The following is a 26,013-nucleotide window of genomic DNA, read 5'->3' on the forward strand; positions in this document are numbered from 1 at the left end:
CAAAGAAATATAATAATAATGCTTTTATTATTGCCTCTAGGGCATATTTCCAACAGTCTACATGTCTCCCGAACCCGTAGGGTCTACACACTTAAGGTTCAGTTACGCTAGGGTTGTAGGGATATGTATATGCAGTAACCCAAATGTTGTTCGGAGTCCCGGATGAGATCCCGGACGTCACGAGGAGTTCCGGAATGGTCCGGAGGTAAAGATTTATATATGGGAAGTCCTGTTTCGGGCATCGGGACAAGTTTCGGGGTTATCGGTATTGTACCGGGACCACCGGAGGGGTCCCGGGGGCCCACCGGGTGGGGCCACCCATCCCCGGGGGCCACATGGGCTGTAGGGGGTGCGCCTTGGCCTGCTTGGGCCAAGGGCACCAGCCCCACATAGGCCCATGCGCCTAGGGTTTAAGGGGGAAAGAGTCCTAGGAGGGTAAGGCACCTCCTAGGTGCCTTGGGGGGGAGGGAAACCCCCCTTGGCCGCCGCACCCCCTAGGAGATTGGATCTCCTAGGGCCGGCCACCCCCCTTGGCACCCCTATATATAGTGGGGGAGAGGAGGGACTTCATACCTTGAGTCCTTGGCCTTTGGTTGCCTCCTTCTCCCTCCCCAACACCTCCTCCACCTCCTTATTGCTTAGCGAAGCTCTGCCGGAGTACTGCAGCTCCATCAACACCACGCCGTCGTGCTGCTGCTGGTGCCATCTCCCTCAACCTCTCCTCCCTCCCTTGCTGGATCAAGAAGGAGGAGACATGGCTGTTCCGTACGTGTGTTGAACGCGGAGGTGCCGTCCGTTCGGTGCTAGGATCTCCGGTGATTCGAATCACGTCGTGTTCGACTACATCATCCCCGTTCTTTGAACGCTTCCGCTCGCGATCTACAAGGTATGTAGATGCATCTATTCACTCGTTGCTAGATGAACTCCTGGATGATCTTGGTGAAACGAGTAGGAAAATTTTTATTTTCTGCAACGTTACCCAACAGTGGCATCATGAGCTAGGTCTATGCGTAGTTCTTCTTGCACGAGTAGAACACAATTGGTTGTGGGCGTAGATTTGTCAACGTTCTTGCCGCTACTAGTCTTATCTTGCTTCAGCGGTATTGTGGGATGAAGCGGCCCGGACCAACCTTACACGTACGCTTACGTGAGACCGGTTCCACCGACTAACATGCACAAGTTGCATAAGGTGGCTGGCGGGTGTCTGTCTCTCCTACTTTAGTTGAAGCGGATTCGATGAAAAGGGTCCTTATGAAGGGTAAATAGAAGTTGACAAATCACGTTGTGGTTTCACGTAGGTAAGAAAACGTTCTTGCTAGAACCCTACTTCAGCCACGTAAAACTTGCAAACAACAATTAGAGGACGTCTAACTTGTTTTTGCAGCAAGTGCTTTGTGATATGATATGGCCAAAGTTGTGATGAATGATGAATGCTCTATATGTCATGTATGAGATGTTCATGCTATTGTAATAGGAATCACGACTTGCATGTCGATGAGTATGACAACCGGCAGGAGCCATAGGAGTTGTCTTTATTTTTTGTATGACCTGTGTGTCATTAAAGAACGCCATGTAAACTACTTTACTTTATTACTAAACGCGTTAGTCATAGAAGTAGAAGTAGTCGTTGGCGTGACAACTTCATGAAGACACGATGATGGAGATCATGATGATGGAGATCATGGTGTCATGCCGGTGACAAGATGATCATGGAGCCCCGAAGATGAAGATCGAAGGAGCTATATGATATTGGCCATATCATGTCACTACTTTATATAATTGCATGTGATGTTTATTATGTTTTATGCATCTTGTTTACTTAGAACGACGGTAGTAAATAAGATGATCCCTTACAAAATTTCAAGAAGTGTTCTCCCCTAACTGTGCACCGTTGCTACAGTTCGTCGTTTCGAAGCACCACGTGATGATCGGGTGTGATAGATTCTTACGTTCACATACAACGGGTGTAAGACAGTTTTACACAGCGAAAACACTTAGGGTTAACTTGACGAGCCTAGCATGTACAGACATGGCCTCGGAACACGGAGACCGAAAGGTCGAACACGAGTCGTATGGAAGATACGATCTACATGAGAATGTTCACCGATGATGACTAGTCCGTCTCACGTGATGATCGGACACGGCCTAGTCGACTCGGATCGTGTAACACTTAGATGACCAAAGGGATGTCAAATCTGAGTGGGAGTTCATTATAATTTGATTAGATGAACTTAATTATCATGAACTTAGTCTAAAATTTTACAATATGTCTTGTAGATCAAATGGCCAACGTAGTCCTCAACTTCAACGCGTTCCTAGAGAAAACCAAGCTGAAAGACGATGGCAGCAACTATACGGACTGGGTCCGGAACCTGAGGATCATCCTCATAGCTGCCAAGAAAGATTATGTCCTACAAGCACCGCTAGGTGATGCACCTGTTCTCCCTGCAGAACAAGACGTTATGAACGCTTGGCATGCACGTTCTGATGACTACTCCCTCGTTCAGTGCGGCATGCTTTACAGCTTAGAGCCGGGGCTCCAAAAGCGTTTTGAGAGACATGGAGCATATGAGATGTTCGAAGAGCTGAAAATGGTTTTCCAAGCTCATGCCCGGGTCGAGAGATATGAAGTCTCTGACAAATTCTTCAGCTGTAAGATGGAGGAAAATAGTTCTGTCAGTGAGCACATACTCACTATGTCTGGGTTACATAACCGCTTGACTCAGCTGGGAGTTAATCTCCCGGATGATGCGGTCATTGACAGAATCCTCCAGTCGCTTCCACCGAGCTACAAGAGCTTTGTGATGAACTTCAATATGCAGGGGATGGAAAAGACCTTCCTGAAGTATTTGCTATGCTGAAATCAGCAGAGGTAGAAGTCAGAAAGGAACATCAAGTGTTGATGGTCAATAAAACCACTAAGTTCAAGAAGGGCAAGGGTAAAAAGAACTTCAAGAAGGACGGCAAGGTAGTTGCCGCACCCAGCAAGCAAGCTGCCGGGAAGAAGCCAAAGAATGGACCCAAGCCCGAGACTGAGTGTTTTTATTGCAAGGAAAGTGGTCACTGGAAGCGGAACTGCCCCAAATACTTAGCGGACAAGAAGGCCGGCAAAACCAAAGGTATATTTGATATACATGTAATTGATGTGTACCTTACCAGTAATCGTAGTAACTCCTGGGTATTTGATACCGGTGCCGTTGCTCATATTTGTAACACACAACAGGAGCTGCGGAATAAACGGAGACTGGCGAAGGACGAGGTGACGATGCGCGTCGGGAATGGTTCCAAGGTCGATGTGATCGCCGTCGGCACGCTACCTCTACATTTACCTACGGGATTAGTTTTGAACCTCAATAATTGTTATTTTGTGCCAAGTTTGAGCATGAACATTGTATCAGGATCTCGTTTAATTCGAGATGGCTACTCATTTAAATCCGAGAATAATGGTTGTTCTATTTATATGAGAGATATGTTTTATGGTCATGCTCCGATGGTGAATGGTTTATTCTTTATGAATCTCGAGCGTAATGCTACACATATTCATAGTGTAAGTACCAAAAGATGTAAGATTGATAGTGATAGTCCCACATACTTGTGGCACTGCCGCCTCGGTCACATAGGTGTCAAACGCATGAAGAAGCTCCATGCTGATGGACTTTTAGAGTCTCTTGATTACGAATCATTTGACACGTGCGAACCATGCCTCATGGGTAAAATGACCAAGACTCCATTCTCAGGAACAATGGAGAGAGCAACCAACTTATTGGAAATCATACATACTGATGTGTGCGGTCCAATGAGTGTTGAGGCTCGCGGTGGCTATCGTTATGTTCTCACCCTCACTGATGACTTGAGTAGATATGGGTATGTCTACTTAATGAAACACAAGTCTGAGACCTTTGAAAAGTTCAAGGAATTTCAGAGTGAAGTTGAGAATCAACGTGACAGGAAAATCAAGTTTCTACGATCAGATCGTGGAGGAGAATACTTGAGTCACGAGTTTGGTACACACTTAAGAAAATGTGGAATAGTTTCACAACTCACGCCGCCTGGAACACCTCAGCGTAATGGTGTGTCCGAACGTCGTAATCGCACTCTATTAGATATGGTGCGATCTATGATGTCTCTTGCCGATTTACCACTATCTTTTTGGGGCTATGCTTTAGAGACTGCCGCATTCACTTTAAATAGGGCTCCGTCGAAATCCGTTGAGACGACACCGTATGAATTATGGTTTGGGAAGAAACCTAAGCTGTCATTTCTAAAAGTTTGGGGATGCGATGCTTATGTCAGGAAACTTCAACTTGAAAAGCTCGAACCCAAATCGGAAAAATGCGTCTTCATAGGATACCCTAAAGAAACTGTTGGGTATATCTTCTACCTCAGATCCGAAGGCAAGATCTTTGTTGCCAAGAATGGGTCCTTTCTGGAGAAAGAGTTTCTCTCGAAAGAAGTAAGTGGGAGGAAAGTAGAGCTTGATGAAGTATTGCCTCTTGAACCAGAAAATGGCGCAACTCAAGAAAATGTTCCTGAGGTGCCAGCACCGACAAGAGAGGAAGTTAATGATAATGATCAAGATACTTCTGATCAAACTCCTACTGAAATTCGAAGGTCCACGAGGACACGTTCCGCACCAGAGTGGTACGGCAACCCTGTCTTGGAAATCATGTTGTTAGACAACGGTGAACCTTCGAACTGTGAAGAAGCGATGGCGGGTCCGGATTCCGACAAATGGCTAGAAGCCATGAAATCCGAGATAGGATCCATGTATGAAAACGAAGTATGGACTTTGACTGACTTGCCCGTAGAACGGCGAGCCATAGAAAATAAATGGATCTTTAAGAAGAAGACAGACGCGGATGGTAATGTGACCATCTATAAAGCTCGGCTTGTCGCTAAGGGTTATCGACAAGTTCAAGGGGTTGACTACGATGAGACTTTCTCACCGGTAGCGAAGCTGAAGTCCGTCCGAATCATGTTAGCAATTGCCGCATTTTATGATTATGAAATTTGGCAAATGGACGTCAAAACGGCATTCCTTAATGGTTTCCTTAAGGAAGAATTGTATATGATGCAGCCGGAAGGTTTTGTCGATCCTAAAAATGCTGACAAGGTGTGCAAGCTCCAACGCTCGATTTATGGGCTGGTGCAAGCATCTCGGAGTTGGAACATTCGTTTTGATGAGATGATCAAAGCGTTTGGGTTTACACAGACTTATGGAGAAGCCTGTGTTTACAAGAAAGTGAGTGGGAGCTCTATAGCATTTCTCATACTATATGTAGATGACATACTTTTGATGGGAAATGATATAGAACTTTTGGACAGCATTAAGGCCTACTTGAATAAGAGTTTTTCAATGAAGGACCTTGGAGAAGCTGCTTATATATTAGGCATCAAGATCTATAGGGATAGATCAAGACGCCTCATAGGTCTTTCACAAAGCACATATCTTGATAAGATTTTGAAGAAGTTCAAAATGGATCAGTCCAAGAAAGGGTTCTTGCCTGTTTTGCAAGGTGTGAAATTGAGCTCAGCTCAATGTCCGACCACGGCAGCAGAGATAGAAGAGATGAGTGTCATCCCCTATGCCTCAGCCATAGGTTCTATTATGTATGCCATGCTGTGTACCAGACCTGATATAAACCTTGCCGTAAGTTTGGTAGGAAGGTACCAAAGTAATCCCGGCAAGGAACACTGGACAGCGGTCAAGAATATCCTGAAGTACCTGAAAAGGACTAAGGAAATGTTTCTCGTTTATGGAGGTGACGAAGAGCTCGTCGTAAAAGGTTACGTCGACGCTAGCTTCGACACAGATCTGGATGACTCTAAGTCACAAACCGGATACATGTATATTTTGAATGGTGGGGCAGTAAGCTGGTGCAGTTGCAAGCAGAGCGTCGTGGCGGGATCTACATGTGAAGCGGAGTACATGGCAGCCTCGGAGGCAGCACATGAAGCAATATGGGTGAAGGAGTTCATCACCGACCTAGGAGTCATACCCAATGCGTCGGGGCCGATCAAGCTCTTCTGTGACAACACTGGAGCTATTGCACTTGCCAAGGAGCCCAGGTTTCACAAGAAGACAAGGCACATCAAGCGTCGCTTCAACTCCATCCGTGAAAATGTTCAAGATGGAGACATAGAGATTTGTAAAGTACATACGGACCTGAATGTAGCAGATCCGTTGACTAAACCTCTCCCAAGAGCAAAACATGATCAACACCAGAATTCCATGGGTGTTCGATTCATCACAATGTAACTAGATTATTGACTCTAGTGCAAGTGGGAGACTGTTGGAAATATGCCCTAGAGGCAATAATAAAAGCATTATTATTATATTTCTTTGTTCATGATAATTGTCTTTATTCATGCTATAATTGTGTTATCCGGAAATCGTAATACATGTGTGAATAACAGACACCAACATGTCCCTAGTAAGCCTCTAGTTGACTAGCTCGTTGATCAATAGATAGTCATGGTTTCCTGGCTATGGACATTGGATGTCATTGATAACGGGATCACATCATTAGGATAATGATGTGATGGACAAGACCCAATCCTAAACATAGCACAAGATCGTATAGTTCGTTTGCTAGAGTTTTTGCAATGTCAAAGTATCTCTTCCTTCGACCATGAGATCGTATAACTCCTGGATACCGTAGGAGTGCTTTGGGTGTATCAAACGTCACAACGTAACTGGGTGACTATAAAGGTGCACTACAGGTATCTCCGAAAGTATCTATTGTTTTATATGGATCGAGACTGGGATTTGTCACTCCGTATGACGGAGAGATATCACTGGGCCCACTCAGTAATGCATCATCATAATGAGCTCAAAGTAACCAAGTGTTTGGTCACGGGATCATGCATTACGGTACGAGTAAAGTGACTTGCCGGTAACAAGATTGAACGAGGTATTGGGATACCGACGATCGAATCTCGGGCAAGTAACATATCGATTGACAAAGGGAATTGCATACGGGGTTGATTAAATCCTCGACATCGTGGTTCATCCGATGAGATCATCGTGGAGCATGTGGGAGCCAACATGGGTATCCAGATCCCGCTGTTGGTTATTGACCGGAGAGCGATCTCGGTCATGTCTACATGACTCCCGAACCCGTAGGGTCTACACACTTAAGGTTCAGTTACGCTAGGGTTGTAGGGATATGTATATGCAGTAACCCGAATGTTGTTCGGAGTCCCGGATGAGATCCCGGACGTCACGAGGAGTTCCGGAATGGTCCGGAGGTAAAGATTTATATATGGGAAGTCCTGTTTCGGGCATCGGGACAAGTTTCGGGGTTATCGGTATTGTACCGGGACCACCGGAGGGGTCCCGGGGGCCCACCGGGTGGGGCCACCCATCCCCGGGGGCCACATGGGCTGTAGGGGGTGCGCCTTGGCCTGCTTGGGCCAAGGGCACCAGCCCCACATAGGCCCATGCGCCTAGGGTTTAAGGGGGAAAGAGTCCTAGGAGGGTAAGGCACCTCCTAGGTGCCTTGGGGGGGAGGGAAACCCCCCTTGGCCGCCGCACCCCCTAGGAGATTGGATCTCCTAGGGCCGGCCACCCCCCTTGGCACCCCTATATATAGTGGGGGAGAGGAGGGACTTCATACCTTGAGTGCTTGGCCTTTGGTTGCCTCCTTCTCCCTCCCCAACACCTCCTCCACCTCCTTATTGCTTAGCGAAGCTCTGCCGGATTACTGCAGCTCCATCAACACCACGCGGTCGTGCTGCTGCTGATGCCATCTCCCTCAACCTCTCCTCCCTCCCTTGCTGGATCAAGAAGGAGGAGACGTGGCTGTTCCGTACGTGTGTTGAACGCGGAGGTGCCGTCCGTTCGGTGCTAGGATCTCCGGTGATTCGAATCACGTCGTGTTCGACTACATCATCCCCGTTCTTTGAACGCTTCCGCTCGCGATCTACAAGGTATGTAGATGCATCTATTCACTCGTTGCTAGATGAACTCCTAGATGATCTTGGTGAAACGAGTAGGAAAATTTTTATTTTCTGCAACGTTACCCAACACGCTCTCCGTTTCCTCCTCTTCGCCGATTCCGCGTCCAACTTGGCGATCTCCTCCGGCGTGCACTCCGACCGCGGCTTCCTTGGCGCCTTCTTCTTCACCTTTGCGGTCGGGTCGACGGCCAGGCCGCCGGAACTCGGCGGGGCGTCGGCCATGGACGGGGGAGAGAGGGGGTGGCGGGAGGGACGTGGGAGGGTTTGGGGGAAATGGCGCCAAATGGGCGTGGGGGGGGGGGTTTGGTTTCTCCCACCGACAGACGGGCCAGGGGAGGACAAGCGCGCGCGTCCTGCCCGTCCGCGCGCTGTCCGTTTCACCCCAAAACCGGTGCAACTTTGGGCCGGGGATGGGTCGAAAGCGGACACAAAGCGGACAAAAGTCCGTTTGCGCCCGCACGCTGGGCCGTCTTGTTTGTCCCTTTTACCCCAAACGGACAGGGACGAACAGGATAGGGTCGCGCCGTGGAGTTGGCCTGATGATGCTGACGAGCATGATTCAGATACTGCCAGTCACAACTTGCAAACTCTGTATGTATGAATCCCGTGGTTTGATTTGCTGGTTCTGCACTTTCTGCAACTTGTTATGTTTCATAAATGCTAGTAGCACTATCAATTGGGTTTTGCATGCAATCACATACCTGATGGATGGCTCATTCGAGTGCCTACCTGAACACACTTTTACTACCACCTCAGAAAAAAGAAAAAAGAAACTGAAACCACCGTACCATCATCATGCATCTACCTAATTGAAAACGCTTTTACTTCCGAAAATGTAGCAGTAAGAGCATCTCCAACAGCCGCGCTAAACTAGCGCCGCGCCGCAAATTAGGCCGTTTTAGCGCGCGCGTAACGCGGCGGGTCGCTCCAGCGGGCGCGCAAAAACGGTGCGCACGCTATAACGGGTTGGGCGCGCCGTTGAAAACACTTACCCGCGCGGCGTATTTCGGGCGCCAGCTACAGCGCGCGGCACACTCGAGCGCTCGCGCCGTACTCTCTCCTCTCCTCGTCCTACGCCCCGCGCGCGCCGGCGCCGGCGCCCTGCCACCCACCCATGGACGCGCACACCGGCGCCCCGCTCACCCCGCTGTACAGCCGCGACCCCCCCCCCCCGCCGCCGCCGCCGCCGAAAACCCTAGCGCGGGAAGCGCTGGTGTCGCCACCGCCGGAGCTCCGTCGAGCGTCAGCCTCGCGCGCAGCCTCTTCTTGCTGCCGCGGATGACCACGGCGCCGGGTGGCGTCGCACCGGCTCCGTCCCGTGCCGCCGCCGCACCGTCGAAGAAGGTCCCCAATGCGGCGCGGACGAAGAAGGGCAAAACATCCGCGAAGAAAAACAAGGCGGCGGACGGCTCCGGCACCACGAAGGCGAGGTGATCAAAGTAGAGACGCATATTGGGGGCGAATGAAAGAACACTTTGATGCTCACAACTTGAGTGGAATTGACCGCTCCGAGAGATCACTTTGGTCCCGATGGTCGACAATCAACTCGGATTGTCAAAAGTGGGCGGGCGTACAAAAGGCAGTTGACAAGATTAACCCAAGTGGCACAAATGAGGATGATCGAGTAAGTGGCATCTCATATATGTTCATCATACTTGTTTTTGGTGACTGAAGTGCTAACTTGTTTTGTTTTTCTTGTAGTACAACATTGCACAAAACTTGTTCAAAGAAGAGACAAGGACAACCAAGAAGGGGAAGATCAAGAAAGGCAGGGTCTTTACCTTGCCTCATTGCTATGAAGTGTTAAAGGATGATGAGAAATGGAAGAAGCGTGATGGTTTGGAGGATTTGCATTTAAGCAACAAACGGAAGCGAGCAATTGAGATGAATGATGATGAGGAGGAGGATGATGCATCAAGTGATGACGGCAAGAGAAGCCCCACACCCAACTCGGTTTCATACTCGAAGCCAAAATGACCGGATGGGTGCAAGAAAGACAAAACCGAAAAGAAGAAGAGGAAAGGAGATGATGAGCTCAAAAATGCTATGGAAGCTATTGTGAAGGCAAGGGTCGAAGCCAATGAGGTGAGGAAAATGGCAAGGAACCAAGATGCCGTGGCCGAGGAGAGGAGGTTGGCGGCCGAGGAGAGAAGGGTGGCGGCCGAGGAGAGAAAGGTGGCTTTGGAGGAGAGGAAAGTGAGCAACGAGGAGCGAGCTAAGTTGTTGGAATGGGAGAAGCACTTGTTCTTCTTGGACACATCTAACCTCAATGCGGCGCAAAAAGAGTATGTCAATCTTGCCCAACAAGAAGTCTTGATCCAAAAAAGAGCCTTGGTTCGTGCAATGGGTGGCGGTGGCCTCGGCGCCATGGGTGGCGGTGGCCTCGGCGCCATGGGAGGCATGGGTGGCTTCGGAGCCATGGGAGGCATGGGTGCACCTCCGGCCGTCATGGGAGGCATGGGTGCACCTCCGGCCGCCATGGGAGGCATGGGTGGCTTTGGAGCACCCTTCGACGCTATGGCCACCATGGGAGGCATGAGTTTTGCTTCTCTCATGGGAGGCATGGGTGCACCTCCGGCCGCCATGGGTGCAATGTCTTTCGATGTGCCTTCTCACACACATTCCCATGAAGATGCCGTTGAAGATCTTGCCAACATCATCGGAGCTTCACATGATGCGGTGCGTGATGAGGAGATGGAGGAAGATTCATCTTCGGAGGCGGAAGAGTCGTCTTTGGAAGATGAGGACGAAGACGAAGACGAGGAAGATGAAAATTGATGTGTCTTTCATGTCTTGAACTTTAGTTTGCATTTGAACTTAGTTGGATGAACTTGTGGGCATGATTTTGAACTTGTGGGCATGAACTTTTATTCATCAACTTGTTTGTGTCAAATTTCACATGTTCATTTTTGTTCAAAGTATTATATATGCAAAATGCCCGACGAGTCGCGCGCGCTGTATTTTTGCGCTCTGCTGGAGCGGCGCGCGCGCTGCATTATAGCGCGGCTGCTGGAGCCAGCGCAGGAGTGTCCAACAATGCGTAAGAGTGAATGGCTTGTCATTGTGTCGGGCCTTGAATTCCTCCAAAGATTGAAATGCCTACACCACATGATCAACAACAAGTGAACATGCAAACATATACACGGCCGAAGTATCATGTCCGTAGCAAGGAAAGGGCTAGAAAGAGAAGAGCATACCATGTCCCCAACGCCGAGACCACTCACGGGCCGTGCTTCAACGCTCTCAAATGCGGCACAATACTTGTTGCACTCTTGTTAGATGAACAACCATCTTTTTTGAATCGAACCGATGCCACGGTTGCTTGTAATTTGGTAGGGCTCAAACATCTTCCTTTCATGGAATGTTTTGTGGACTGTCATCCAAAAAACAATGCCCTTTTGTTGCGCGCCGGTCCTTGGATCTTGGCTAATCTCCATCCAACATTGACAAATCAACTTGTCCTCATCTTGTGTATATGAACCGGTGCGAATGCTTTTCCGCTTCTTTTGTGCTTCCGCTCTTTGGGTGAGCTCGTCTATGAACAATGGAGCGCCACTAATATCAACATCATTGGCTTCATATTCATCTTCACCTTCGACATAGATGTCGTCGTCTTCATGCCACGAATCACCATGGTCGTAGTCAGCACGGTCGTCGGCCTCCTCATTGGGCACGTACTGGGCGCGGCCATCCTGACTTTGGGTCTCCTCGGGGTCGTAGGCACGGCCATGCCCATCCTGGAAGATCACGTCCTCCATGTACTGGTTGTAGAAGGGGTCGTCCACCGTCGGCGTTGAGGTTGGCATTCCGTCAAACAACACGCGGGGGGGCGGCATGGTGCCCGTGAACGGTGCACGCGCCTGCTTTCTTTGCATGTCGACGGACGGCCGCCCGCCGCTGCTGGACCCAGGCGTGACGTTGAGGTCGATGACGGCCGCGGGGCGTGGTGTGGACGGCACGAACAAGCCCACGTCCGGCGACGCCGAGAAATGGGTCTGGCCGTCGTGCCTGGGCGGAGGAAAGCCGGGCGACATGGGCGCGGCGCGCGACGTCGGCGACTGGCAGTGCGTAGGTCGGGCGACCGACGAGCCTGTGCTCACCGGGCCGACGGCCGCTGCATGGAACCCCGCCGGACGGCCCATGCCAAGTATGAGGATGGCGTGCGCTTTGTTGACGAGGTCCTCCTTCTCGTCGGCAGTGGCCTTGCGCCGCGCGGCCTCCAGCTCCTCGCGCTGGGCAGCGAACTTGGCCGCGGCGGCATTGGTCTTGACGGCCGCTCTCCGTTTCCTCCTCTTCGCCGATTCCGCGTCCAACTTGGCGATCTCCTCCGGCGTGCACTCCGACCGCGGCTTCCTTGGCGCCTTCTTCTTCACCTTTGCGGTCGGGTCGACGGCCAGGCCGCCGGAACTCGGCGGGGCGTCGGCCATGGACGGGGGAGAGAGGGGGTGGCGGGAGGGACGTGGGAGGGTTTGGGGGAAATGACGCCAAATGGGCGTGGGGGGGGGGGGGGTTGGTTTCTCCCACCGACAGACGGGCCAGGGGAGGACAAGCGCGCGCGTCCCGCCCGTCCGCGCGCTGTCCGTTTCACCCCAAAACCGGTGCAACTTTGGGCCGGGGATGGGTCGAAAGCGGACACAAAGCGGACAAAAGTCCGTTTGCGCCCGCACGCTGGGCCGTCTTGTTTGTCCCTTTTACCCCAAACGGACAGGGACGAACAGGATAGGGTCGCGCCGTGGAGTTGGCCTGATGATGCTGACGAGCATGATTCAGATACTGCCAGTCACAACTTGCAAACTCTGTATGTATGAATCCCGTGGTTTGATTTGTTGGTTCTGCACTTTCTGCAACTTGTTATGTTTCATAAATGCTAGTAGCATTATCAATTGGGTTTTGCATGCAATCACATACCTGATGGATGGCTCATTCGAGTGCCTACCTGAACACACTTTTACTACCACCTCAGAAAAAAGAAAAAAGAAACTGAAACCACCGTACCATCATCATGCATCTACCTAATTGAAAACGCTTTTACTTCCGAAAATGTAGCAGTAAGAGCATCTCCAACAGCCGCGCTAAACTAGCGCCGCGCCGCAAATTAGGCCGTTTTAGCGCGCGCGTAACGCGGCGGGTCGCTCCAGCGGGCACGCAAAAACGGCGCGCACGCTATAACGGGTTGGGCGCGCGGTTGAAAACACTTACCCGCGCGGCGTATTTCGGGCGCCAGCTACAGCGCGCGGCACACTCGAGCGCTCGCGCCGTACTCTCTCCTCTCCTCGTCCTACGCCCCGCGCGCGCCGGCGCCGGCGCCCTGCCACCCACCCATGGACGCGCACACCGGCGCCCCGCTCACCCCGCTGTACAGCCGCGACCCCCCCCCCCCCCCCCGCCGCCGCCGCCGCCGAAAACCCTAGCGCGGGAAGCACTGGTGTCGCCACCGCCGGAGCTCCGTCGAGCGTCGGCCTCGCGCGCAGCCTCTTCTTGCTGCCGCGGATGACCACGGCGCCGGGTGGCGTCGCACCGGCTCCGTCCCGTGCCGCCACCGCACCGTCGAAGAAGGTCCCCAATGCGGCGCGGACGAAGAAGGGCAAAACATCCGCGAAGAAAAACAAGGCGGCGGACGGCTCCGGCACCACGAAGGCGAGGTGATCAAAGTAGAGACGCATATTGGGGGCGAATGAAAGAACACTTTGATGCTCACAACTTGAGTGGAATTGACCGCTCCGAGAGATCACTTCGGTCCCAATGGTCGACAATCAACTCGGATTGTCAAAAGTGGGCGGCCGTACAAAAGGCAGTTGACAAGATTAACCCAAGTGGCACAAATGAGGATGATCGAGTAAGTGGCATCTCATATATGTTCATCATACTTGTTTTTGGTGACTGAAGTGCTAACTTGTTTTGTTTTTCTTGTAGTACAACATTGCACAAAACTTGTTCAAAGAAGAGACAAGGACAACCAAGAAGGGGAAGATCAAGAAAGGCAGGGTCTTTACCTTGCCTCATTGCTATGAAGTGTTAAAGGATGATGAGAAATGGAAGAAGCGTGATGGTTTGGAGGATTTGCATTTGAGCAACAAACGGAAGCGAGCAATTGAGATGAATGATGATGATGAGGAGGATGATGCATCAAGTGATGACGGCAAGAGAAGCCCCACACCCAACTCGGTTTCATACTCGAAGCCAAAATGACCGGATGGGTGCAAGAAAGACAAAACCGAAAAGAAGAAGAGGAAAGGAGATGATGAGCTCAAAAATGCTATGGAAGCTATTGTGAAGGCAAGGGTCGAAGCCAATGAGGTGAGGAAAATGGCAAGGAACCAAGATGCCGTGGCCGAGGAGAGGAGGTTGGCGGCCGAGGAGAGAAGGGTGGCGGCCGATGAGAGAAAGGTGGCTTTGGAGGAGAGGAAAGTGAGCAACGAGGAGCGAGCTAAGTTGTTGGAATGGGAGAAGCACTTGTTCTTCTTGGACACATCTAACCTCAATGCGGCGCAAAAAGAGTATGTCAATCTTGCCCAACAAGAAGTCTTGATCCAAAAAAGAGCCTTGGTTCGTGCAATGGGTGGCGGTGGCCTCGGCGCCATGGGTGGCGGTGGCCTCGGCGCCATGGGAGGCATGGTTGGCTTCGGAGCCATGGGAGGCATGGGTGCACCTCCGGCCGTCATGGGAGGCATGGGTGCACCTCCGGCCGCCATGGGAGGCATGGGTGCACCTCCGGCCGCCATGGGAGGCATGGGTGCACCTCCGGCCGCCATGGGAGGCATGGGTGCACCTCCGGCCGCCATGGGAGGCATGGGTGGCTTTGGAGCACCCTTCGATGCTATGGCCACCATGGGAGGCATGAGTTTTGCTTCTCTCATGGGAGGCATGGGTGCACCTCCGGCCGCCATGGGTGCAATGTCTTTCGATGTGCCTTCTCACACACATTCCCATGAAGATGCCGTTGAAGATCTTGCCAACATCATCGGAGCTTCACATGATGCGGTGCGTGATGAGGAGATGGAGGAAGATTCGTCTTCGGAGGCGGAAGAGTCGTCTTTGGAAGATGAGGACGAAGACGAAGACGAGGAAGATGAAAATTGATGTGTCTTTCATGTCTTGAACTTTAGTTTGCATTTGAACTTGGTTGGATGAACTTGTGGGCATGATTTTGAACTTGTGGGCATGAACTTTTATTCATCAACTTGTTTGTGTCAAATTTCACATGTTCATTTTTGTTCAAAGTATTATATATGCAAAATGCCCGACGAGTCGCGCGCGCTGTATTTTTGCGCTCTGCTGGAGCGGCGCGCGCGCTGCATTATAGCGCGGCTGCTGGAGCCAGCGCAGGCGGGCGCGCAAAACCAGCCGCAGCGCGCGCGGTAAACAGATTTTTTGCGCGCGGCTGTTGGAGATTCTCTAATGAACAAGTCTGTAGCTGGACAACACAAGGTGAAGGATGTCCGGGAAAGGCTTTGTGTGGCTGCTACGTCCACCTCCACTCTGTCCGGCCTGGCGATTGCACTTGGCCGGAACCGTCGTAGTCGGCTTTTTTATCTGCTGGATAATACTATTCGGGAGTCTTTCTGGGTGATGGCCACCTTGCACCAAGCATGATTTGATGCATTTTTAGTTGTGGAGCAGATCCAATGGCATGGCGGTTAACAAATCACAAATCTAGGCGCTGATAATTGGTGGAAACAATTAAAAGTTGTTCACGCCGCTGTCGCGCATGCATGATATATACTCCTAGAAGCAAACTCACACCAAACGTTGGCTTCTGTACGTGGTGCCAAGTTAGCCGAGCTACTGCCCGCATGCTCCATGAGGTCATCGGCAGACCGGCTGGATTTAACCATTGGACGTACGTACGTCCGTCTAGGCTCGATGCCGGCCGGCCGGCTAATCATATTTTAAGCCGGTAGTCGTGGCCCAATGGCCATGACTCCCTCTGTTCCAGTGTTGCGAGTTGCGACCTGGAAGTTGCAACTTAATTGGACCGGACCTGAAATTTCTTCTTCGTTCCAACAAGAGAATGGAAACCAGCACGTACCATGGACCGGCGAACAGTGACCAAAGGAAAACAAATTTATTTACCACGGCCGGCGTACGGCACGGGATTAGTCGATCGATCGAGCAAGCAGCCGAGGCAAAACATAAAAACAATCAATCATTTGAATGAAAAAAATTGTAAGCAGGAGAAGACACGGGCTCGGCAATTAATCGGCCTGTATACTTGGATATATAATTATTATATGTTGCCTACGTGAACAAGACTTTACGAGAACCTTATCTTCTTCAGCTATAACTGAACAAGACTGTACGACCTAGCACCAGTTCTACTGACTCAACTCCAGCACAAACACCGCCTCTGTCCATCGCCATTTTGCCGAAACTAACAAGGCAAACATTTGGGCCATCATCTGTGGGGAAGATGTATCTGCAATAGGATGGGCGGAGTGCATGTAGTGCCTGCGGAAAGCCCCACGGATTCACAAGCGTGAGTGAACAACTCGAGGGACGACGGCGAGCATTTTTGTTTCAGTGTATCAAACCGGTCGGTCCATCAGGGTTGGCGGTTGAGGGGGGAATCAAACCGATCTCTTCAGCAATACCCAACTTCTTTTTCGCATAATCATAATAGGTCTTGGGTTTCGTAACCTCAAAATATAGTAAATTTAGCTTCCACATCAGCAAAATAAAGCGAATTTCAACAGACCGTGCATTAAAAGCTAGAAAGAATTGAGGCACATCAAACATCTTGGCAAGAAAAAGAAGCCACTCACAATCTTTTTAACGGTATCCTTGATCAACTGATTAACATCATGGCCTTCCTGAGCCTACAAGCAAACACAAATTGCTTTAGTGCGAACAAACAATCCCAATTAGACCTTGACCTCAGAAAATGAAGGTTACCTTCTCAACAATGCGATCCAAGTGGGGCTTATACTGGACAACCAACATACAAAAGAATTAGCCACACATTAAATTTTCTTTTTGGGGCCGAGAGCAGAACCAAAAAGCTAGCTAGCTAGCTAGAGATATGAAGTGACAAAATGTGCGGAGAAATGCAACCTACACGCTCTTTGATCGGACGTAGATTTGGTTCAAACTCAGCTCTGTAGGGAAAAATGAAAATGGTATTGCCTTTCCTGTGGACCTGCCTTAAGGCATCCTCGAAATTCATCTAAGCGGTGTTCAGAAAAACCAATGTCTTTGTCATTAAGCATGTAAAGCTGGAACGAATAAGGGGGCGAAACACAACCCCTCCTCCCTAGTTTAGCGTATTCAGGCAAGAACCAAATCTTTTGCTCGGCAGCCAGCTGCCACATGTCAAAAAGGAAACCAATATAGTATTTATCCCTAGCATAATGAAGCCACATGCGATGCACGAATTCCTGAAAAAAATATAAGACTATCAAACACCGTTGTAATTTGCAGTGCCAAGTAAATTGACAAGTGACGGAAGGGCATTACAGTTAAGCCTGAGCAAATTAAATACTTATAAACATGGGGATAGCCTCGTGTGATTTTCAGTCCATGTTAAAACAACAGCTTCCAATGGCCTAGCTCCTAAACATTGAAACACGCTTTAGGATCTGGCACGCAAGGCCACCGCATCAAATACATACAATTAACCTATTAACCACAAGAGAATTTTAGGAATGCTTACCTTACGGGACCTGCGTGTAAAATACAATTCAATCAACTGCACACGACAAGAAGGCAAATCAGAACATGATGAGAAATAATGAGCAGAAGTTTACAATCGATCACATCGTGCACACCTCGGTTTTACTCGACAACTCTTCCCAGAACTGGACAAATTCTTGGTCGCCCTCGAGGGTACTACATGTTTTGTGGTAGTATTCCCAGTCTTCAAATTCACCCTGCACAATGAAAAAAATTATGAGTAGCACATTCATTGCTAGCTACATACAGTATATGTGCCATGAAGAGCAGCTCTGCAACCAATGCTAACCTATGACTAACATGTATTGTTCTTTTCTAGATTTCCTACTGCACTAACTCAGCCATTTGATCAGTTCAAGTGGGCACATAGAGCAAAAAGTCATTGCAAGGACTAGAGACATGTAAGCAAGGTACCAATGACCAATCTAGGCCATGACTGGAGATTAAGTAACAGACTTCTACAAGCGGAGCCTACAATATCCTTGCAGACGTCTACTACAAGTCTTTACATAGCTCACCTTTAGCAACAATTAAATCCATTTCTAAACCGCACGAAGGTTTATAGTTTAGAAGGATGTGTTATACAGTTATGTGGCACTCTGCAAGGACTGTTATCTATTTACATGGTTTGTAAACAAAGTAGGGAGATAACGGTGCACAGATTTCAGAAACAGTAGGGGCAATGCCTGGCCACGCCATCACTCAGCTTCAGCACAATTGTGCGTTATAATGTAGTACGTAATAGTTTACAGCACACAGCACCTTATACTCCCTCCGTTCCACAATGTAGCGCATATAGATTTTTCTAGAAGTCAAACTTTATAAACTTTGACCAAGTTTGTAGAGAAAATCATATACATCTAGAATACCAAATACGTGTGCTTAGATACATCACAACACATACTTTCATATTATATACATTTGGTATTGTAGATATAAATAGTTTTCTCTATAAACTTGGTCAAAGTTTATAAAGTTTGACTTTGTAGAAAATCTATATACGCTACATTATGGAACGGAGGGAGTACTAAGGAATACAATCTTTGAACAACGAACCACTGAAATAGAGAAAGCAGTTTATACTAAGGAATACAATCTTTGAACAATGAACCACTGAAATAGTTGCATGGGTCCAAGTGTTCGTTACCTACATTATCCGGAAGCATGAGCCGCTGATAGTCCTGCAAGTGAACGTACTTGCAGCACTCAGGATCAAAGCCCCACTGAAAGTTGTGCTGGTAATACTTATAGTACCAATTGTCCTCCAGATGGGAGGGCGGGAACAGCGCTAAGAGTCTCGCATTGTCCTCCAGAAAGTTGTTGTAAGTTTGTAACATGATATCTTGCCACACATATGTATGCTGTGGTAGTGATGACAAGGCACCTCGTGAGCTCTGATGCGGCACAGCGCGAGGCGTTGGTTGAGCGCCTTGAGCTGCTGCTCGTCGCACCAGGCCGGTGACTCGTCGTCGTTGTCGTCGTCTTCAGGTGCAGGGGGACCGCCGTTCAACCGCTCGAAAAGAGAAATGAACTCCCTTTGGAGCCTGTCGTTGTCCCAGTCAAGGCCTTCGATCTGCTCTTGTCCGCCGGGAGAAAGGCCGGTGTCCACCTTGCCGAGATCCCCGGGAGCGGGTGCGCTTTGGATCTTTGCCCTCTTTTCACCGGTCCATTCAGAGGCTTCGCCGGATCCAAACCCTAGCCTCTCCTGCGGGTACGATTCGATCCGAGAGAATGGTTTGTCGAAGAAGCCGATGATCGATTTGGTGGAGATCCATGTACCTCTCTTGCTGGGCCGTATTCTCGTCCAGGCCGCGAGGCGGCAGAACTGCCGCGGCCCGCTGTGAGTCAGTCACCCACACCGCCCCTTCTTCATCCTCTTCTCCGGCGGTTCTCCCAAACGCCGCGGTCCCGTCCTGCCCGGCGGGTCGTCGGAGGGTTCGACGCCGCGGTCCCGTCCCGTCCATGCAGGTTCCGCGACCCCCTCCTCCTCGCCAGTGCCAGTCCCAGCCCCGCCGCCGCCGCCGCCTCGTCCACTCCACCTCTAAAACCCGCCGCGGCGGAGCTCCAGAAGTGCCGTCAGGTGGGTGCCCGCGAGCTCCTCTCACCTCTGTTTCGGTTCGATTTCCGGAGCTTATGTGGGGTTAATCGATTCCCTAAGTTTGTCTCTGCCGGGTTTGGGGGAATTTTCCGGCTCGACGTCCAAGCAAACATCGACCAGGTGTGGATTAGCAAATTCACAGTGTCAAATCTGTATAGTATATACTTGACCGCTGTTGTTCATTCAACCTGACATGGGAGCTCTGAATTTCGTGCGGATGCTATTGCAGGGGACATCATACTTGGCTGATGAGCAACAGAAGAAGGGTAGCATTTGGGAGCTCTTCAGCGAGGCTCAGTCGGAGTAACTTTACTAACCAGTATCTGAAGTTCCAAACCAAAATGAAAACAAACAACGAAGTCCAAAAGACTGTACAGAAGAACTAGGCTACGACAGAAGCTCGTACTATGGAGCAATGTATGCTTTCACATCAGTTGATTGACAATTATGTTGTAACTTATGGCCCTGGGCTTTTATTTACTTGTAACCAGGCAATCTTTCCGTCATGACCACCACAATACAGCTATGTCCGAGTACATCACCTCTACATATGGAGACATATGTCTCTTTCTCAAGCTCTCGCCGACATAGTAAGTTCACAATCTCCAGGGGACTAGCCGCTGTTTTGACAGAACAGGGTACTAGCTTTCATGTCACTGTGCTGTATGTTGCTGATTATGTGCGACTGATCATCTCTGCAAGAATCAAGAAAGTGAAGTTCTGAACCATCAGCATAAACCAAGTTTGCAATTACAAAACTGGGAAGCAAAATCTATATATCTGAATAAGCTATATTCTGAACTTATTTGCTCTGAACATAGCCACCATAGGCCAGTCTAGGGCATATCTAACACAATTTGCTCTCCATTGTGCAGAATAATGACCGTTCAGGTGGGATTTGTGGATTAAGGACGCAATAGCAAATGGTTTATCATGGGACACTCAAGTGCTATGACATACATTGGAAAGTTTATTCCTTTATAAGGAAGCTCTGACATCAGGAAAGTTCATGAGACACCACCCCTCCAAACAAAAAAAGGTACATCTTAATATCTTATAAAAAATGAAGTGAAGTATTTTTTTTCTGTTGTAGTTGCCTATTCAATAAGTGGATAAAAGATGAGTTGCAAATCCCTTGTATAAGTTTTGTAATCTTTCCATCCTAATAAATTATTGCGGGTTCTCTTTACATTCTATTGCTTTTAACATCTTTTTAATAAAAAGAAGAGAAAAGAAAAGCATCAACCAACTAATGGGCATATTTGCGTATTATGATTTAGATCAATTCTAATATTTAACTGAATTTTACAACCTGTGAGGGGTTTAGTTCACCTTTCTGCAACCACCATATGTGCATATGTTTCTTACATCCGAAAAAACTCATATCTGAAAGGATATGCAGAAAAGATGGAACAAAATATTTTGATCTACAAGCTATAGCTGTATGTACTGCTTGCTTCAAAATCAAGGACGCAATCTTGTGTGAACTTGTAATTGGCATTCCGTGGTTCCATAGCAAGCAAACTCTGTTCCTCCTCTGGATTGGCATCTGCTTGAGCCCACGGGTGGCTGTGGTATCTCCTCAGCATCTCCAACGTCTCTGCAACCTCCTTCATTGTCGGCCGCTCCTCCCCACTCATGTTCAAGCATCTCACAACCAGGTGTGTGATCTCTTCGAGCGCTTCAATTCTCATCTCGTCCCTCACTTGGCTGTCCAGAAGGTCTTGGTGCTGGCCTACCTTCACTGCCATCATGAAGCATAAAACAAGGCTTCTATCTTCCTCCGGCCCATCGAAGTACAGTGCCTTCTTCCTTGTCAGAAGCTCCAATAGGACGACACCAAAGCTGTACACATCACTCTTATCAGTCAGCCGGCATGTCATTAGATATTCCGGGTCAAGGTAACCGCAAGTTCCCTGCACCAACGTTGCCATCTTGGCCTCATCAGTTGGTGCCAGTTTTGATGCTCCGAAATCTGAAACTTTTGCTGTGAGCTTGTGATCCAACAGAATGTTTGCCGTCTTGACATCTCCATGGAGAATCGGCGGCGAGGCTGAAGAGTGCATGTATGCCAGTGCCTCGGCTGACTCTACTGCTATCCGAAGACATGTGTCGAGGGCTGCGTCAGAGTCAAGGCCCTTACTGCCATGGATGTAGTGGTAAAGGGTACCATTTGAGACGAACTCGTAGACCAGCATGGGCACTTCCACTTCAAGGCAGCACCCGAGCAGCTTGACGACATTCCTGTGGTTTATCTGGGAGAGGATGAACATCTCCCTCGCGAATTCTGTGGTCGGGGCTTCTTCCATCATCTTTGACTTCTTGATCGCCACTACTGTCTTGTCCTCAAGTACACCCTTGTAGACAATGCCGTGCCCGCCGTGGCCAAGAACTTGGTCGGCGGCAAACTCGTTGGTTGCTTTCTCCAACTCCTCCTTGGAAAAGATCTCGAACCCACCAGTGCCTTTGCTGGTGCCATTGTAGTTACGTATCTGCTGCTGCAGGAAGAGGCCTCCATTTACCTCAAAGAACTTCTGCTTTGTTCTGATAAGCTTCCTCTTCTGGAGCCCCAAGTAGAGCCAGAAGGACATGAAAAATGGCAAGAACACTCCAAGGCTGACTCCTGAGTACGATGTTGCATAGCCATTAGTTTTCCAGCACTAAAATTGCAGGAGCAACCAAAGGGGCAAAAATTGCAGGATTATCTGTTTACCTGTAACTACTTTCAGGGCTAAAGTGAAACTGTCCTTTGGTCGGCAACCATCCTTCCTGGTGGCATCTCCACTTGTCCCAGGAGGACATTGGCAAGTGTAGCTTCCCGGCGTATTTGTGCAGGCCCCGTGGCATGTGTGTTTTCCTTTGCGTTCACACTCGTTGATGTCTTCAGGCAAAAAACTTGTCAGAACATCAGACAAAATGGCAGAAGGATAGCAGACGTTTAAGAAAATATTTAAGTGTTCCAGTTGTAGCAAGATTTATACTGTGAATACCTTTGCATCCATCGTCTAGATAGGGGTTGCCCTCATACCCCTTGGAGCAGTTGCACCGGTACCCTGTGCTGTTTTTGGAGTTGACGCAATGGCTGAGCATGCTCCGGCACGCGTAGTCGGTTGCATTGCGCTTGGCAGCTTTGCAGTTGCGAACGTTCCAGACTGCCCAGTCGAGCACGACGGGCACGGCGAAGTCATCAGTCCGGTTGAGGCTCCCACCGGTGTATTTGGTATTCAACCATTCCGCCTCCACCAAGAACACGTACCGGCAGGTCGTGCTGTTGCTATAGAAGATTGGGTCTGTCTGCTCCTTTGGGATGTCGAGCAGGTATGGCTCGAAGTAGTCCACAGCAGCGGGTATCCCGCTCTGGCAGCAGGCGACGCCTGTGCATGAACCTGGCAAGGTGAACTTTGACGGACCACACACGCTCATGCAACCACTGACGTAGTAGCCAGCAGTGTCGACGAAGTAACCGAGGTTGGGGCAGCCAAGCGCGACGAGGCGGTTCCTCGCCTGGGAGAAGAGGAGGTGTGTTATGACCGGCCAGGTTTATGGCCGAAGGAGGCCCATCAGGCAGGCTTAGGCCCGCAAGTTATCTTAGTTTTTATTTTCAGATTATGGTTATATATACGAGCTGTAAGACTATTTTGAGAATTAAGCAATAAGACTATTCCTATTGCCCGGCTCCCAGAGGAGCCGGAAACCCTAAACCCTAGCCGCCTCCTTCTCTCGCCGCCGCCGCACCACGCCAGGACGGCGCCTCGTCGCCGGCCGCCGCGCTCAAGCCCTCACCCTTCCCCTTCCATTCCCTACTGTCTCCGGCCAAGACCGGGCAGCACCCTAGCCGCTAACAAGGTGGCTGTTGATGAGTGGCACGGGCGTGGCGCCATTACGGCTGATGATGCTCCCGCTGCTGTTGTAGCAGTGGCGTGTCACGTTGATGTAGGCCCAGGCCTCCCCGGTCCCAATGGATAGGTTGGTGATCTGGACGCCATAGCCAGTTACGGCAAGCCACGGGACCGGGAGGGAGTCATCACACTCAAGCTGGAAACCACCTCGGCCATCGTCGCGGTAGCAACCGGCACCGATGCCGAAGGGGTAGGGGATCGTGATGTTGCCACACTTGTCCTGGCAGCCTGGCCGCACAACCTGCCGAGGCGGCTGCTGCTCCTCCTGAGCTGAGGCTTGTGTCACTGACAGTAGCAACAGCAGCACGAGCTGTACAACCAGTGTGGTTGCCATTCTTGCTAAGCTGCTCTGCTCAGAGACTTCTGAGGAAGTGGGAAGTGTCAGTTGCTGAAGAATCATGGGAGTCCATATATGCGCAGGGATGCTGAACAATCTGTTCACTAGCTAGGACTGGGTCAATTGCCCAGTACTAGTTAATGATGTTCTGTTATGCTTTATCTAGAGTGCTGATGGTGACGACGGCGACCAGAGCTACGCCATTTAGCCAATGGCGGAACTTGTTTAACCAGGCAGCTCTTGGCAGAGCCATACATGTCGCCACATGTCAGTACAAAGAGTTTCTGATGGTTATTCTAAAATTTTGTCATGTATGCCTACATGAGAAGAGAACTTTAGGCCTGTTAATGCTAGTGGAGACTAAAGTGGTAAATTGCACTGCCGGCAATCATTGGCTCTTTCGTTGTCCATGTAATTTAGTTGACCAAGCTTACTACGGCCACCTGATCCAATCCAGCACGTGAGACATAACTGGAGACAAAAACTAGCATCGCCGTTTAGTTTGCTGTGAGAATATTTTCTGTTGGAACTTCTTCTTTTGAGAATCTTCCTTGTTCAGTAAGTTCGTTGTACAGAATATTTTCTGTACATTGCCTGTAAATATAACCTCAGGTCTAAATAATACCGTACACTCACTTAACCTTTTGGTAAGAAGAACATTTGTTGCATAAACCTCATGTTTCTTTTTACTGACCTGGACAGAAAAATGAACACGGACCCCTACCTGTCAGCAAGCAGAACTATTCTGCCCCTCTGAGTCTCTGATCCCGTAGAGGAACTCTTCTTTAGATTCACCACCTCTATTCACAGCAGTGACGAACCTTTCTGCCTGCCAGCCGGAGGCAAAGCAGTCTAGCCTTTAATGGAGCGTTGGTGCCGAAGCTCCCCGTCTCTGGTAAATCAAAGCTGCATGGATCAACTGGCGGAGGCTATCTTAATTTATAGGCATTTTCTGGTGGCTGTTTGAGTGAATCGTGCGTCGTGCACACAGGCCCGGCATTGGTTGCAGCTTCGCAGGTATGAAATGCCATAGGCTTGAAACCGATGGTGTTGGATTTCCCTGTTCTGTTTGTTGTGTATATCTTGCACTGTGTTGTTATTCTATTATGAATAATTAGGACGGAATTTAACAAATGCAAAATTGCTGTTCTTTTATTGTTTTAAATGTCTTTTAATTAAGATGATTTTTTTAACCAATTAATGAGCATATAGTTTTTCTCTACTCCTAATGGAGCAGTTGGTAGTCTCGCTTCCAGGTTTTTTTTCGTCCCACCACTTTCGTCCGGTTTTTTTCATAGGTTAACCGTCGTAGATTTTTTTTGATGCTGGTTTCCTATTCACCGGTTTATTTACCCCTCAGCTTTTTCCTTGCAAATCAGCACTTTCCAAACGTGCACGCAATCACGGATCTAAATTTGCTAACTTATCCAAATCAACCGATACCTTTCATTATTGCAAATTTCTTTAGGAAACAAATAATCTCTACTCCTAATGGAGCAGTTGGTAGTCTCGCTTCTAGGTTTTTTTTCGTCCCACCTACCATGGTTTTTTTCAACCGGTTTTTTTCATCACACCATCCCCGCCCCATTCACCGCACGCAGTCAGGTTCCGTTTCCCCCCTTACATCCCCGATTCATGCATGACAATCAATTCTTTCCAAACGCAATCATGCATGACAATCAATTCTTTCCAAACGCAATCAATTAACTTAAGGTAACCAGACACAATCAATTCAATAAAACGGAGCGATATCTCGGGCTATTTTCTTGCTCCCGATATATAATGGTGCTAGCCAATCTGTTAACAAATCAGAACGAAACAATCACGTGTATGTAGGGAAGATAATCGTGGAGATTGCAGGGCAGTTAAGGCCGTGCGTCACATGCAGGAAGGATTTCCCGAGTTCAGCGAAATAGAAGGAAATCTAAGTTGGTGAATAGTCTCCACGGTTTATTTTCGTCTGGCTTTTTTTCGTCTGGTTTTTCTTCGTCCCACCTCCTACCACCACCCTCTCACCGGTTTTCCTCTTTTCTCGTCTAACCGGCAAC

The 26,013-nt window shown here is 49.3% G+C and overlaps 1 protein-coding gene and 1 long non-coding RNA gene across 2 annotated transcripts; one reads left to right on the forward strand and one right to left on the reverse strand.

Moving 5' to 3' along the window:
• The first annotated feature begins 18,801 nt into the window (after positions 1–18,801).
• Positions 18,802–25,099, forward strand: LOC123131267 (uncharacterized). Its single transcript, XR_006464118.1, has 3 exons — positions 18,802–19,849; positions 19,959–20,768; positions 24,668–25,099. It is a non-coding gene; the product is annotated as an uncharacterized lncRNA (long non-coding RNA).
• Positions 20,776–23,962, reverse strand: LOC123131266 (wall-associated receptor kinase 1-like). The gene is made up of 4 exons (XM_044550982.1): positions 23,582–23,962; positions 22,720–23,254; positions 22,443–22,610; positions 20,776–22,352 (listed from the first exon to the last, which is right to left on the reverse strand). Exons 1-4 carry the CDS (start codon positions 23,960–23,962, stop codon positions 21,157–21,159), a joined length of 2,280 nt encoding a protein of 759 aa, XP_044406917.1. The 3' UTR covers positions 20,776–21,156.
• Positions 25,100–26,013: the final 914 nt, after the last annotated feature.

The sequence above is a fragment of the Triticum aestivum genome, chromosome 6A (assembly GCF_018294505.1).
Source record: "Triticum aestivum cultivar Chinese Spring chromosome 6A, IWGSC CS RefSeq v2.1, whole genome shotgun sequence".
Lineage (NCBI taxonomy): Eukaryota > Viridiplantae > Streptophyta > Magnoliopsida > Poales > Poaceae > Triticum > Triticum aestivum.

What these genes read in the sequence shown, in the direction of transcription:
- LOC123131266 (XM_044550982.1), bottom strand. Translation starts at nt 23,962, where the DNA reads ATGGCAACCACACTGGTTGTACAGCTCGTGCTGCTGTTGCTACTGTCA. An exon ending in CGCCCGTGCCACTCATCAAC is followed by an intron (nt 23,255 to 23,581) that starts AGCCACCTTGTT and finishes TGGCCGGTCATA; the next exon opens with ACACACCTCCTCTTCTCCCA. An exon ending in TCTAGACGATGGATGCAAAG is followed by an intron (nt 22,611 to 22,719) that starts GTATTCACAGTA and finishes TTTTGCCTGAAG; the next exon opens with ACATCAACGAGTGTGAACGC.